General features: G+C 46.1%; 1 protein-coding gene across 1 annotated transcript; it reads right to left on the minus strand.

Moving 5' to 3' along the window:
• Window positions 1–1,975: 1,975 nt before the first annotated feature.
• LOC147004214 (uncharacterized) lies at window positions 1,976–5,533 on the minus strand. Its single transcript, XM_085838395.1, has 2 exons — window positions 3,867–5,533; window positions 1,976–2,089 (listed from the first exon to the last, which is right to left on the minus strand). The coding sequence occupies exon 1, from the start codon at window positions 5,315–5,317 to the stop codon at window positions 4,070–4,072; it is 1,248 nt and encodes a 415-aa protein (XP_085694521.1). The 5' UTR covers window positions 5,318–5,533; the 3' UTR covers window positions 1,976–2,089; window positions 3,867–4,069.
• Window positions 5,534–12,153: the final 6,620 nt, after the last annotated feature.

Consider the following 12,153-nt stretch of genomic DNA (forward strand, 5'->3'; position numbering starts at 1 on the left):
ATGACCTTGCTGCCTCACCTCAGCAGGCCCTCCACCATCTCTAGGAGGCACAGCTATGTAAGTTCGAAAGGCCCCTTCGCCTTGGGATCTGATAGTAGCAAAATCTATTCATCATTCCCACCTCTAGAATCAGACTTGGAAGGCCACACACAGTAACCCCGTCCACCCCATCATCATTAAGACCGACAGACATGATGCCCAGATTCAATTCATTCCAGAGTCAATTAGTTGTCCCAGACCCAGAGATAGATATCAAACCAGATGACCAAGAATTGTTGAGCCTATTCAGGGATTAAAATTCCTCTTCAAGAAGATAAACAAGTGTCCATATCTTACATAGAAAGCATAGAAAAGCCTTGTTTGGGTGTCAGTCTTTTTAAAAATGTGTTTATTCTATGTATATGGATGTTCTGTCTGCACATATGTATGTGCACCAAGTACATGCCTGGTTCCAATGAGGATGTCAGATCCCTTGGAACTGGAACTATGAACAGTTGTAGGTGCCATGTAGGTGCCAGGAATCAACCCCACGTCTTCTATAAGAACAAGTACTCTTAACCACTGAGTCATCTCTCCAACCCCAAGTATACCGACATTTCTTTATTCTCTTATGGGCTTATCTGCTGCATCTTAGATCCTACAGCTCCTTAGTGTGGATACCTACCCCCAAAAGGATTAAGGAGATGTCTTCACCTGGACATGTTACTTGTGGCTCATCTTGTGGATTTTATAGAAGAGTTCCTCCGATATGACCTCCCAGCCTTCTGATAAGGCTTCTCCCTTATTCCATAATTATTTAACATTGGGGCAATAACTTCATAGTTGACTTCATATAACAGTGAAAGGCACATGTTCAACCAGGAAAAAGCCCCGAGCTCCCCTGACACCTAAACTAGCCAAGTCCCTGTTTTTCCTAGACCTGCTCGTGAATGTGTTTGTCAGCCTGACAACTAGATTTGTCTACCGTAGAAGGCTTAACAAATGGAACCAGACAGAGAAATCCCTCCCGATTTCTGCCATGGGCCTCTAGATCAGTGCTCCAGAGATATTCTCAATTCCCAGCCTTCCTCACCATCCCCAACCAGCAGGAAGGAGTTAGATGGGTCATCACCCACATCCTGTAGGAATTCTTTCAAGAGAGGAGTGTTAGACAGGAGTTAGCTAGACAAAGGGAATAAGGGAGTAAGTTGTAAGACTCTTGTCAGACTGTGAGCATGGCCATTCTTTTCTTTCCCTCCCTCCCTCCCTCCCTCCCTCCCTCCCTCCCTCCCTCCCTTCCTTCCTTCCTTCCTTTCTTTATTCATTTCTAATGAGCAAAACATGGTCACCTCTCTGATTGTACCTAGGAAGCATACATAAGCTATCTTCAGGATGTGCTCAGACGTGACCAATCTCAAGTCAAGCAATGGTGGCATACACCTCTAATCCCAGCATTAGGGAGAGGCAGAGGCAGATCCACAGGATCTCTGTGACTTTGAGGTCAGCCTGGTATACTGGCTGATCAAGGGTGCCAGGAACCAGGCTCTTCCCCTAGTGCCCATATAAATGCAAAGAGTCAAGAATTACCAGACAAGAGGCTGGGTCTGTGGCTTCGTGGGAAGAATATAGGCATACGTGTCTCCCATCCCCTGAACCACAGAGAAAGTGACCAGGGAGGCTTTCCTCAGGATCTCAGCGCTTACTAGGAGGAGGCAGGAGAGTCAGGGATCAAGATCATCCACAACTACATAGACACAGGCCAGCAGGCTAAGCTATATAGAACCTTGTCATGAAAAAAGAATTAACAGAGGAATCAAAATGAAAAAAAAAAATTTAAAAGAATTAACAGAAAAATAATTATCCTTTAAACACTAAGAAATGGATGCTAGGGACAAATCTTACATTCCAACACTCAAAAAGATTTATTAAAAATTCTGAAAATTATTCTGATACATCTGATTATAAATTTCTGACTACAAATTTCAGGACTGGGATATAAGCAGAGTTCATCAAAAGTTCTCTAGTCAAGTACTAAGTCCATCCAGGAAGCTGTGCCACCGAGTCACCACGTCCAGGCTTTGCTATGGAATCAGTGTGTCCAATATTACCCCTAAAACACAAAACAGAAAAATTATGTTAGCATAGAAATAACGGACAGGGAGAGGGCTATTCTAGGACTCTCAGTGGTTAAAAGCACTGGCTGTCCTGCCAGAGGACGTATACTGAATTCCCAGCACCCACATGGCACTCAGTACACTGTGTAACTGCAGTGGCAAATCCATGTATGTGTGTGTGTGTGACCTATATCCAAGTAATATTAAAATATTTAAAATATTAATATTAAATATTAATAATACAAGTAATATTAAAAATAGCCCATCAATGATTGCACCCAAAAATATGCTTGTGAGGTCCAGGACATCTGCCAAACTAAGTCATAGACAAGTAACAGGCAAAGTAGGGTCAACCCCATTCCCACCCCAAGAGTAAACAGCCTCCTAAAGACTCCCCAAAGCAAAATGAGGAAGGCCCAGCAGTGCAAGAGACTTAGTGGTTGACTTACTTGTTTAAAAGAAGCACCCTATGGCCATGCCACGGCACTGTAACCTTTCCTTCTGGAACAAGCAGTGTCCATACGCTGTTTTTCCTATGCCTCTCACTGTGAGTAAATGCCCTGCCTCTGCCTTGGCACCTCATCCATCCACCACATGAGCGGCCTCCATCCTCACAGCTCTTGGAGGCCAGGCTTCAAGTGATCAATGAAATGGGTGGATGGAACTGACCCATGGCCACCTCTGCCTAAGGCACACTTCTTGCCCAACTGCACCTGGATGGTGGCTGTGACCTTTTACCTGGCTGGGTTTCTTAAATGCTCCATCATTTCAAGCTAAAAGCCAGGACAGGGAAGTTCATCAGCTGGGGATGGCCCACTGCAGTGCCTCCATGTGTCCATCTACTCCACGGCCCTGGGTGGCACCAAGGCACTGGCCTCCTCCAAATACAGTATAGGTAGGTAACCAACTCTCGGCAGCCAGAACCCTTGGTCTGGAATCTCACCAGCACCACATTGTCAGCCTGATTTCCTAAGGCCTTAGAGTTGCCAGGCAGGCCTGACTCTCTTGTCAGCCCTTGGAGACTCTGATGAACAGTTTAAACAAGTGAGAATTCTCTGCCCTGCCCTACCCAGGCTATGCTGCAGGATCCACCACAGTCCATAACCAGGAATTTGAGAGAGAGAGAAACAAGAACAGGTGCGAGCTACATTGAGAGCTGAAGATCTGGAATGAAACAATCCCTTTCATCAGGGCCTAAGAATCAAACTCATCCCAGCCCTTCGCAATACATCTACATAATCCAAGGAGTCAGTGTGTTGTAGAGGCAGAGGGTCAAAGATTATAATACCTACAAGGGCATCCCTCCACTGGAACAGGGACTTAAAAAAGGTTGGCAAAGGTCTCAAGGTCAAACTTCTGAGTGGAAATTATTTCCCTCAAAGGATCTTCTTGTACCAAAGAATTTTCCCCCAGAGCTGGAGATTACAACTTCTGAAAGGGTCTGCTAGGCAAACCTCAGAGATGGGGCAGCTCCAAGGGATCTGGAGCTGGGCTGTGGGTCCCAGTGACAGGACTCAAGGGCAGCAGCTGAGGGATACTCCCAGGCCCTCAGAAGGACCTCCTAGGGCAACTTTGGTAAGAGAGATCCACCCTAAAAAGGATGGTCTAGCCTGGGACCTATGGTGGTCCCAGGCAAGGGTGCCCAGCAGACACTTGAGAACAAACTTTCAGAAAGACTTTCCCTTTGAGGGAACTTCAGGAATGCGGTGTTCTCTAGGGACCTCATCTGAGGCCAATGGCTACAGGCAATGACTAGGATCAGAGAAGACTCACCAGTGTGATGTCCCAGGAAATTCCCTAGAGGAATGATGGCCATAGTCTCAGGAGGGCCAGCCAGAAGAGGAGAGATCTAGGGTGCCCTGTAGGGGTTGTCTGGGAGGCCTTTGGATTTGAGCAGGCTATTGCCCTGGCCAGAAACCACAGCCTCAGGGCCATAATGGAGACCTTTAATGTTCTTGAGACAGAAAAACGGGGTTTTAAAAACTTGATCTGCCTGTGGGAAAGTTCAACTTCCCCTGGTCACTGTGGACTTTAGAACAGGTCTTTCGAGGAGATTGTTCACGCTTGGACAGTGTGATTGGGGAACCCCAGACTGTGGGGTCCCACCACTGCCTCCTCAGCTTTCTTTTCTCCATGTTTAACTCTTTTCCTGGGACCTTCGTTTTGTGAACATCCTGAACCAGTGGCTGTAGGTTCTGTCTGCGTGCTCTGGGGCCTGACTTGGAATGATGGTCTCTGGGCGACAGCTCCATGGCCTGGGTTTTTTTCTTGTCCAGTAGACGGGTTCCTCCCACAGGCGCTGGGCCCAGATCCCACAGTTTTTTCTGAAGGAATGCCTTTTCTTTTGAAAACTGGGACTGGGCCTCCCTTTCCTTAGGGTTAGCTCTCGTCTCCTCAACTTTCTCCGTTGGTGTCTGTATTTCTTCCTTCTGGCTCTCCTCCAAACTATACATGCTCATTTCCTGCACTGGTGACCTTGGTTTCAGATAGATCTTTTTTCCCTCCAAGACATGTCCTTCAAGATTACCTTCAGGTTTGGGGCAGTGGGACACCATTTGTAGGCCTTTCCTTGGTGATGCGATGCTGTATCTTAAGACGACGTCCTTCCACAAGTCCTTATGTAACTGACCTTGAGGGCCTTGAGGTTTGTCCCCTGGGTTATTTGCCTGATTAGGGAATGCCATTGTCCCCTCTTTCCCCTGGGTCTCTACTGGTGCTCTTGCCTCAAGAGTGTTCTCTGTCCATGCCTCCTTTGGATTTCTAAGAGAACCTCTTCTGGTCTCTAACTCCAGACGTTTAACAAAGCTTTGTAATCTCTCTCTGATGGGTAACGAGGAAAAGTCCTCCGTGGCAGGGGTCCTGTACCTGCCAGCAGACCCCGCCCGGAGTGGGTGACGTTCTCCTTCCTTTGGTTTCTGGAGAAGGGGTAGCGACACTGCCTGGCTTGCCTGCAGAGCATCCAGACTTCTACAGGTGGATTGGGAGGTCTGGCCGGCTTTGGCTTCCTGAGCAGCCAAATGTGCGCTCGTGGTTTCCCAAAGTGCATGGCTGCCCAGTCTTCTGGTGCTGTCAGTGGCATTTTGTCTTCTGTGTGAGACAAGCTCTCGCCAATTCTTTTTTCTCTCACACTCCTGGAGCCTAGGGCCTTGTCCCTCCTTGTCCCTGGCTGACCCCACACTGTGATGGGAGAGCCCTTCCATATTTAGTTTTCTTCTCTCTGGCATGATCTGTCTACAAGATAAGTACTCTTTGACGTTCACCACCAGCCTCTGCTATCAACGCTCCACTGTTGTCCTGGGTTTTGGGAAAATGAACTCTCTGGTGAATCATAGCCTTAGCTACCCTGCCTGTCTATGATGCAGTGGGCGGGGCTAAGATCTAGGGAAAGCATCAGCCTATGGAGGGCACAGGCATTGTGGGAAGTGAGCTGTGGAAGGCTGATCACTAGGCGCACAGGAGGGAGCTGATGGAAAGTTACAGCATGGTTGGCCTGGGCTGTTGGGGCTCTCAGCACACAGGCTTTGAGTCTAAGAACTCTCGTAGAAGGATCAGGTGACCCTGAGTGATAAGGGCTTGTCGCAGAAGCCTGATAACCTGAGTCAGTTCTCAGAAACCCTAAGTGGTAAGCCAAAACCAGCACTTGACCATTTTCCTTTGACCTCCATGTGTGTGCTGAGACCTCTGTGGTCCTGTGTTCTCATATTCAACTCTCCTCCATAGTATTAATAGTGATAAAATACATAAGACAAATTAACCCTGGTAACAAACTGTGAAGAACAAGCCTGGAGAAAAAAAAGACACATTTTAGATGTCAACCATTTCTGTCCTAACCCAAAGGGATAGGAAAAGCCTGAAGGACTCCCAGCAGCTGCTGGAACCACTTCCTTGGCAAGACATTCTCAGAGCTTCCCACCTGGGCCAGCGTCATCTGCTTCCCCTGCTCTGGTGAAGCATTTCAAGTCTGTTTTAGGTTCAAGAACATTTCCCCACAGTAAAGTTCTCTCCGGTGGGTGCACTTCATTTACTCTGAGGACTTTGGGTTCTCTTTGAGCTATTTTGGTGCCGCCTGTTGGTCAGCCTTGTCTCTGAGGATGCTCTGAGACATTCTGGTTTGCAGAGCTATTTTCGAGCTGTCAGGCCATTTGAATGGTGGGCTATAAGCTATCTAGGTGTCTATTCTGTGACAGGAAAGGGCTCTCAGGCTCTCAACTCAGTCACTGGGTGTTAAACCAATAGAGACAGAGGAACAAGGATGCCAAGCAGATCTCTGGTGTGATTGATGTAACCATCAAAAGATGGAGTCTTAGGCTGGAGATGGGACTCTATCTGAAATGATAGCTCGTTCAAGTGTTAACCTGGAGCTGGTTTCCTCCTGAAATGGCTGAATCTGACATTCAAGTGTTAATTCTAGAAACTGAGACTGACAAAAACAAGCCCTTTACTGAGTTTCCAAGAGAGATAACCTAAAACCTGATGTTGAAAATGTTCATTCTATGCTTTTATCCAATTCTCAAAAACCCTGTATAAGGTCAAAAATGTCATTTTCAAACTCAATTCCAGGACAGTGTGGCTATGAGGCAGCCAGCACTATCACGTCAGGATTTATGGTAGCATCAGAGCAGTGAAGGGCTGTGGTCTCTCTCTGTGGGAGTAGACACCATGTACCATGGTGCAGGTGACGAGAGAGGTTTATGGGGAGCAGGAGGGAATTTGGGGGCTGGAAGATTCTGTCTGAGGATCTGATCCCCGAAGTCTCACAGGAAGTTGGTAGATGGATCTTTTGTCAGGAGCTCCCTGATCCTAGCCGCCCAGGAGGTTATCTCAGGTCAGCTTTCTTGTCTGGAGCGGCTCAGCCCACCTGAATAGAATCATTATTTTTACCAGCCTGAGGCTTTACTTGGCTAGGACTGTAGACTTCATCCCCCTCTCTTAAAAAAAAGGTGGGGGGGGGGAGGAAGAAAGGAAGGGAAAGCCCAGTGATCTCTTAGCAATCCAGGAACCTGACCAACATCAAACTGTGCTAACTTCTCTAAGCCAGGCAACTGATTTCTTTTAGCATCTTCTAGATAACAGGCAACTATGTGCAATGGGTTGATCCAGCTTAGACTGGTTTCAGGTGCATGCACAGTAAGGCAAATTGTGTCTTGTGAGAGGATGGTTTCCGAGATTCCCTTATCCACGATCCTATACCTGTGTGTAATTTCCATGCATATGGTAAATTATATAACTTAATCTCTCAAACAAAGCAAGACCTACTGCACTGAGGCCCCTTTAGCAACTAAACTTCTCAGGAGCCCCAGAGGAAGTTCACAATGGAAGCCACAAGAACCTGAGACTTGAGCATGTCACTCATGGAGCCTGAGGCATCTTTTTTTCCCCAAAAAATTATCTTATTTTCTAATATGTGTGTGTGTACACATGAGTGTGTGTATGTGTGTTCATGTGCATGTACACATATGTGAAGGTACCCAAAGAGGCCAAAAGAGGGCATTGGAGCCCCTGGAGCTGCAGTTCCAAGCACTGAGAGCCACCTGGCATGGGTATTTGGAACTAAACTCTGGTCCTCTGGAAGAATAGCAAGTGGTTCTAGTTCTGAGCCATTTTTGCAGCTCTCCCTAACCCCATATTAGTCTTGACAGTCCTTTCTAATCTATGCTATCACTCTGCTTTGAATAAAGTGTTGTCTTTACCTTGTAATCTTTATGTGCTCATTTCAATGCTCTGAAGACAACATGGGGAACCTAGGATCACCCACCCAACCTAGACCTTGACAAATGGGGGAGGGAGGCAGTGGGCAAACAATCTATCATGTGAGAATCTTACTGCTAAAAAATTCCCTCAGTATTTTCTTATCAGTTTTCATTGGGATGCCCATGACTGAGCTCTTCAGCTAACCCATTGGTTGGAAAGCTCTCAGGCTGCAGCCTCTCCCTTTCCTGGCCTGGCCCATGAGTAGCAGAGGCTATACAAGTAAGGCCAGCCAGGATGCCAGGATCAACTCCTTGGGAAAAGCAGGGGGCTGCAGCTGTACTATCTCCACTAACTGCTTCTGCAACAAAGATGACAAGAATGGGAAGCAATAGATGCCCCTCCCCAGCCTACAGTCTAAATTATCCCTACCTTCCTCTACAATATATATATTTTATTACATATATTTATGCATGTGTGTGGTCAGAGAAAAACTGCCAAGAATCAATTGGTGCAGGGCCATGATCTCAGGTCTATAGGGTTTACCTACTGAGCCATCAACCCTAACCCTACCTACTTTTAATATTGTTAATTAACTAATATCGTTTCCACTGTCTAATCCTCTAGAAGAGGGCCAGAACAAAACTCTGAAGCTATGTGGAATTTTAATAGTGGTGATCCCAGCACTTAGGAGGCAGAGGCAAGCAGACCTCTGTGAGTTCAAGACCAACCTGCTTCTACATAGTGAGTTCCAGGACAGCCAGGGCTACACAGTGAGACTGTGGTAGTATGAATAAGAATGCCCCCCGCCCCATAGGCATTTGGATGCTTGGTCATCAGGTGGTAGCACTATTTGAGAGGGATTAAGTATAGCCTTGTTGGAGGAGATGTGGCCTTGTGGCCTTGAGGAAGTGTGTTCACTGGGGGTGGGGCTTTGAGGTTTCAAAAGCTCAAGCTCCGCCCAGTGTCTCTCTCTTCCTGCTGCCTATGAATCCAGGTATAGAATTCTCAGCTACTTAGCTCAAAGACTTGCCCTGGTCATGGTGTCTCTTCATAGCAGTAGTACACTCTTTAAGACAGAGACCCTATCTCAAACAAACAAACAAAACTTTTGCCTACCATTGATTAGTAGGTACAGGCCAGACAACCAAAAGCCATTAAAGCTTCCTTGTCTAAAATGCTTACAGGATAACTGTGCTGTGGAACTGGGAGAATTAGGCCCTTCCTGGAATAAGGCAAGCCTACACATCCATCACATCAATGTTTATATGACCAATATACATTATTTTTACCTTCTTTCCTGAGGTTTAACCTCCTGTGGCCTGTTTAAGCATCTCGTCACTAAACTTAAGTGACGTTATCTTTCCTTACTATGATAAAGTAAAGTCGAGTAAAGTAAGTCCCCATAAACCTCTCTCTCTAAAGTCAAGAGCACAGAGAACCTGTTCTTCCTATAATAAGAAAACCACCTCTTCATTAGGTCAAACTTATGTAACATATTTGTGGATTGCCCCCACCCACTTTTCTATACAGATCCTGCTGAAGACATTATTAAATCATCTTTAGAACAGTACCCACAGCTTTGTCACATCATAGGCCTCCGGATCAAAAGAATAGAATACTTCTGACCCTAGGTAGAGACATGATATTCTGATACGCTCCAAGGAATAAAACAGTACATATTATTCTCTCTTCCCTTAAGAGTTAACACAGGGCTACAGAGATGGCTCAGAGGTTAAGAGCACTGGCTGTTCTCCTAGAGGACCTGGGTTGGATTACCAGCACCACACAGTGATTTACAACCTGTAAGATGAGTCACAAACTTTAACTCCAGTGCCAAGGATTCCAATGCCCTCTTCTGGCATTCCCCGGGCACTGCATGAACATGGTACACAGACATATATACGTTGTGCATACACATATATATATTATTTTTGGTTTTTTGTTTTGTTTTGTTTTGTTTTGTTTTGTTGAGATGGGATTTCTCTGTATCACCCTGGCTGTCCTGGAACTCACACTGTAGACCAGGCTGGCCTCGAACTCAGAAATCCGCCTGCCTCTGCCTCCCAAGTGCTAGGATTAAAGGCGTGCGCTACCACGTCTGGCATATAAATATTATTTTTAAAGAATTAACAGGAGAATAAAAAACAACAATATGATGTTTGGAATGAAAATGCCCTATTCCCATAGGCTCATATATTTGAATGCTTATTATCCAGTTGAACTGTTTGGAAAAGATTAGGAGGTGTGGTCTCAGAGGAGGCGTGGCCTTGTTAGAAGAGGGTGGGCTTAGAAGTTTTAAAAGCACCAGGTCCAGTGTTTCTCTCTGCCTACTGCCTGTGGATCAGGATGTAACTCAGCAGCAGTCCCACCGCAAGCCACCATCTTCCCGGCCATGCTGACAATGCAGTAACCCTCTGAAACTGCAACCCAGCCCCCAGATAAATGGTTTTTAAATAAGAGTTGCCTTAATCATGGTGTCTCTCTGGAGTTGCAGAGGACAGACGAAAACAAACAAAAGAATCAACAGACTGGGCACAGTGGTACACACCTTTAGTCACGGACAGAGGCAGGTGGATCTCTGTGAGTTTGAATCCATATAAGAAATTCCAGGCCAGCCAGGAGTGTACAGAGACCCTTTAAATACCTTGAAATAGTAAGAAATGCCAATTAGGGGAAAGTATTGCCTGTATACCATCAAAAAATGATTTGTTAAAAATAAATAAATCCTAAAGCTAGGCATGATGGTACACACCCTTAATCCCAGAGGCAAAGGCAGGTGAATCTCTGAGTTCAAGGCCAGACTGGCCTATATAAAGAGAACCTACCTCAAAATAAATAAACTCAGAACATTATTTTTACATATATCTGTGATGGTTAGCTTTGATTTCCAACTGGACACTACCTAGAATCACCGGGTAAAACGTCTCAGTGAAGGATTATAGAGGCTGGGTTGGCCTGTGAGCATGTCTGTGGGAAAACTGTCTTAATTCTTGTAGAAAGACCCAGCCCACTGTGAGCAGCACAATTCCCTAAACAGAGGACTCTGAACTTTGTATAAGAGTTGAGAAATCCAGCTGGCCACAAGCAAGCAAGCCAGCAAGCAGGCGAGCCTGCATGCATTTACTTCTTGCCATCTTGACTGCAGATATGTTGTAACTAGCTGTTTCAAGTTCCTGTGCCTTAACTTTCCTCCTACCACAGGCTATTTGCTGAGACTATAAGCTGAAATAAACTCTCTGCTCTAAATTGCTTTTTTTGTCAAGATAGTTTATCACAACACCAAAAATGAAACTAGGACCATATCACTCCCAATTTCAGGCACGGGGGCCAACCAGGTTCACCAAAAATGCAGTAGCCTGGTAACAAGTCCTTATACCAAAATTACTCCACTATATCCAGGTTTTGCCATAGACTCAGAAGTCTACTCCATTGTCCTTAAGACACAAAACAAGCTGGGCAGTGGTAGCACACACCTTTAGTCCCAGCACTCAGGAAACAGAGGCAGGCAGATCTCTGAGTTCTGAGTTTGAGGCCAGCCTGGTCTACAGAGTATGTTCCAGGACAGCCAAGGCTACACAGAAATTCTGTCTCAAAACAAAAACAAAAGACAAAATAAAACATTTTGCTACTATAAAAATGACCAAGATCCAAGTAAGAATATAAATAAGTGTATCAATGACTGTGTGCAAAAATGTGCGTGTGAGACCCATGCCTTGAGAAGGAGACAGGCAAACAAGAGACAGCTCCACATACCTGCCCCAAGCTGCCTCTGCTTCAGAGGAAGCAGCCTGGTAAGACACACTGCCACAGGGCTGTGATCGCATGTGCCCAGCACTTGGGAGACAAAGACAGGCAGATCTGAGTCTGAGGCCAGCCTAGCCTACAGAGCGACTTCCAGAACAGCAAAGGTTACACAGAGGGGAGAGACTGCCAAGGGCTAGCAGGTAAAGAGGCTTAGGAGTTGAACTACCTGGGCTGTTGAAAAGAACTGCACCAACTGCCACTCTCAGGTGTTTACATTTTTCCTACTAGAACAAGCTGCGTTGTCTACATTTATTCCTCGGCCGTGATCTTTATGAGACCAATTATGAATGTGCTGCCTTATTTATTTGCCCCAAGGAGGCTAGAGTTGCCTGAGACCACTCAATCCTTTTGATACTCTGAGACTCCCATCATGGTGCTGCCTCTGCAGCCCCCAGAAGATATCCCCCACCCTGGGAATCTCCACACTATGGCATCGAGTGGATGCAGCTGGCTCCCGTGTCCCATGTGCCTCTGGAACACTAGCAATAGAAGTCACACTTCTGGCCCAACTTCTGTGGGCGGTGACCTCTACCTTCTGCACTGCACTAAGCTTGGGAATTTTCAA

Source organism: Mus caroli, unplaced genomic scaffold, assembly GCF_978045245.1.
Source record: "Mus caroli unplaced genomic scaffold, Mus_caroli_1 scaffold_6, whole genome shotgun sequence".
In the NCBI taxonomy this organism is placed as follows: domain Eukaryota; kingdom Metazoa; phylum Chordata; class Mammalia; order Rodentia; family Muridae; genus Mus; species Mus caroli.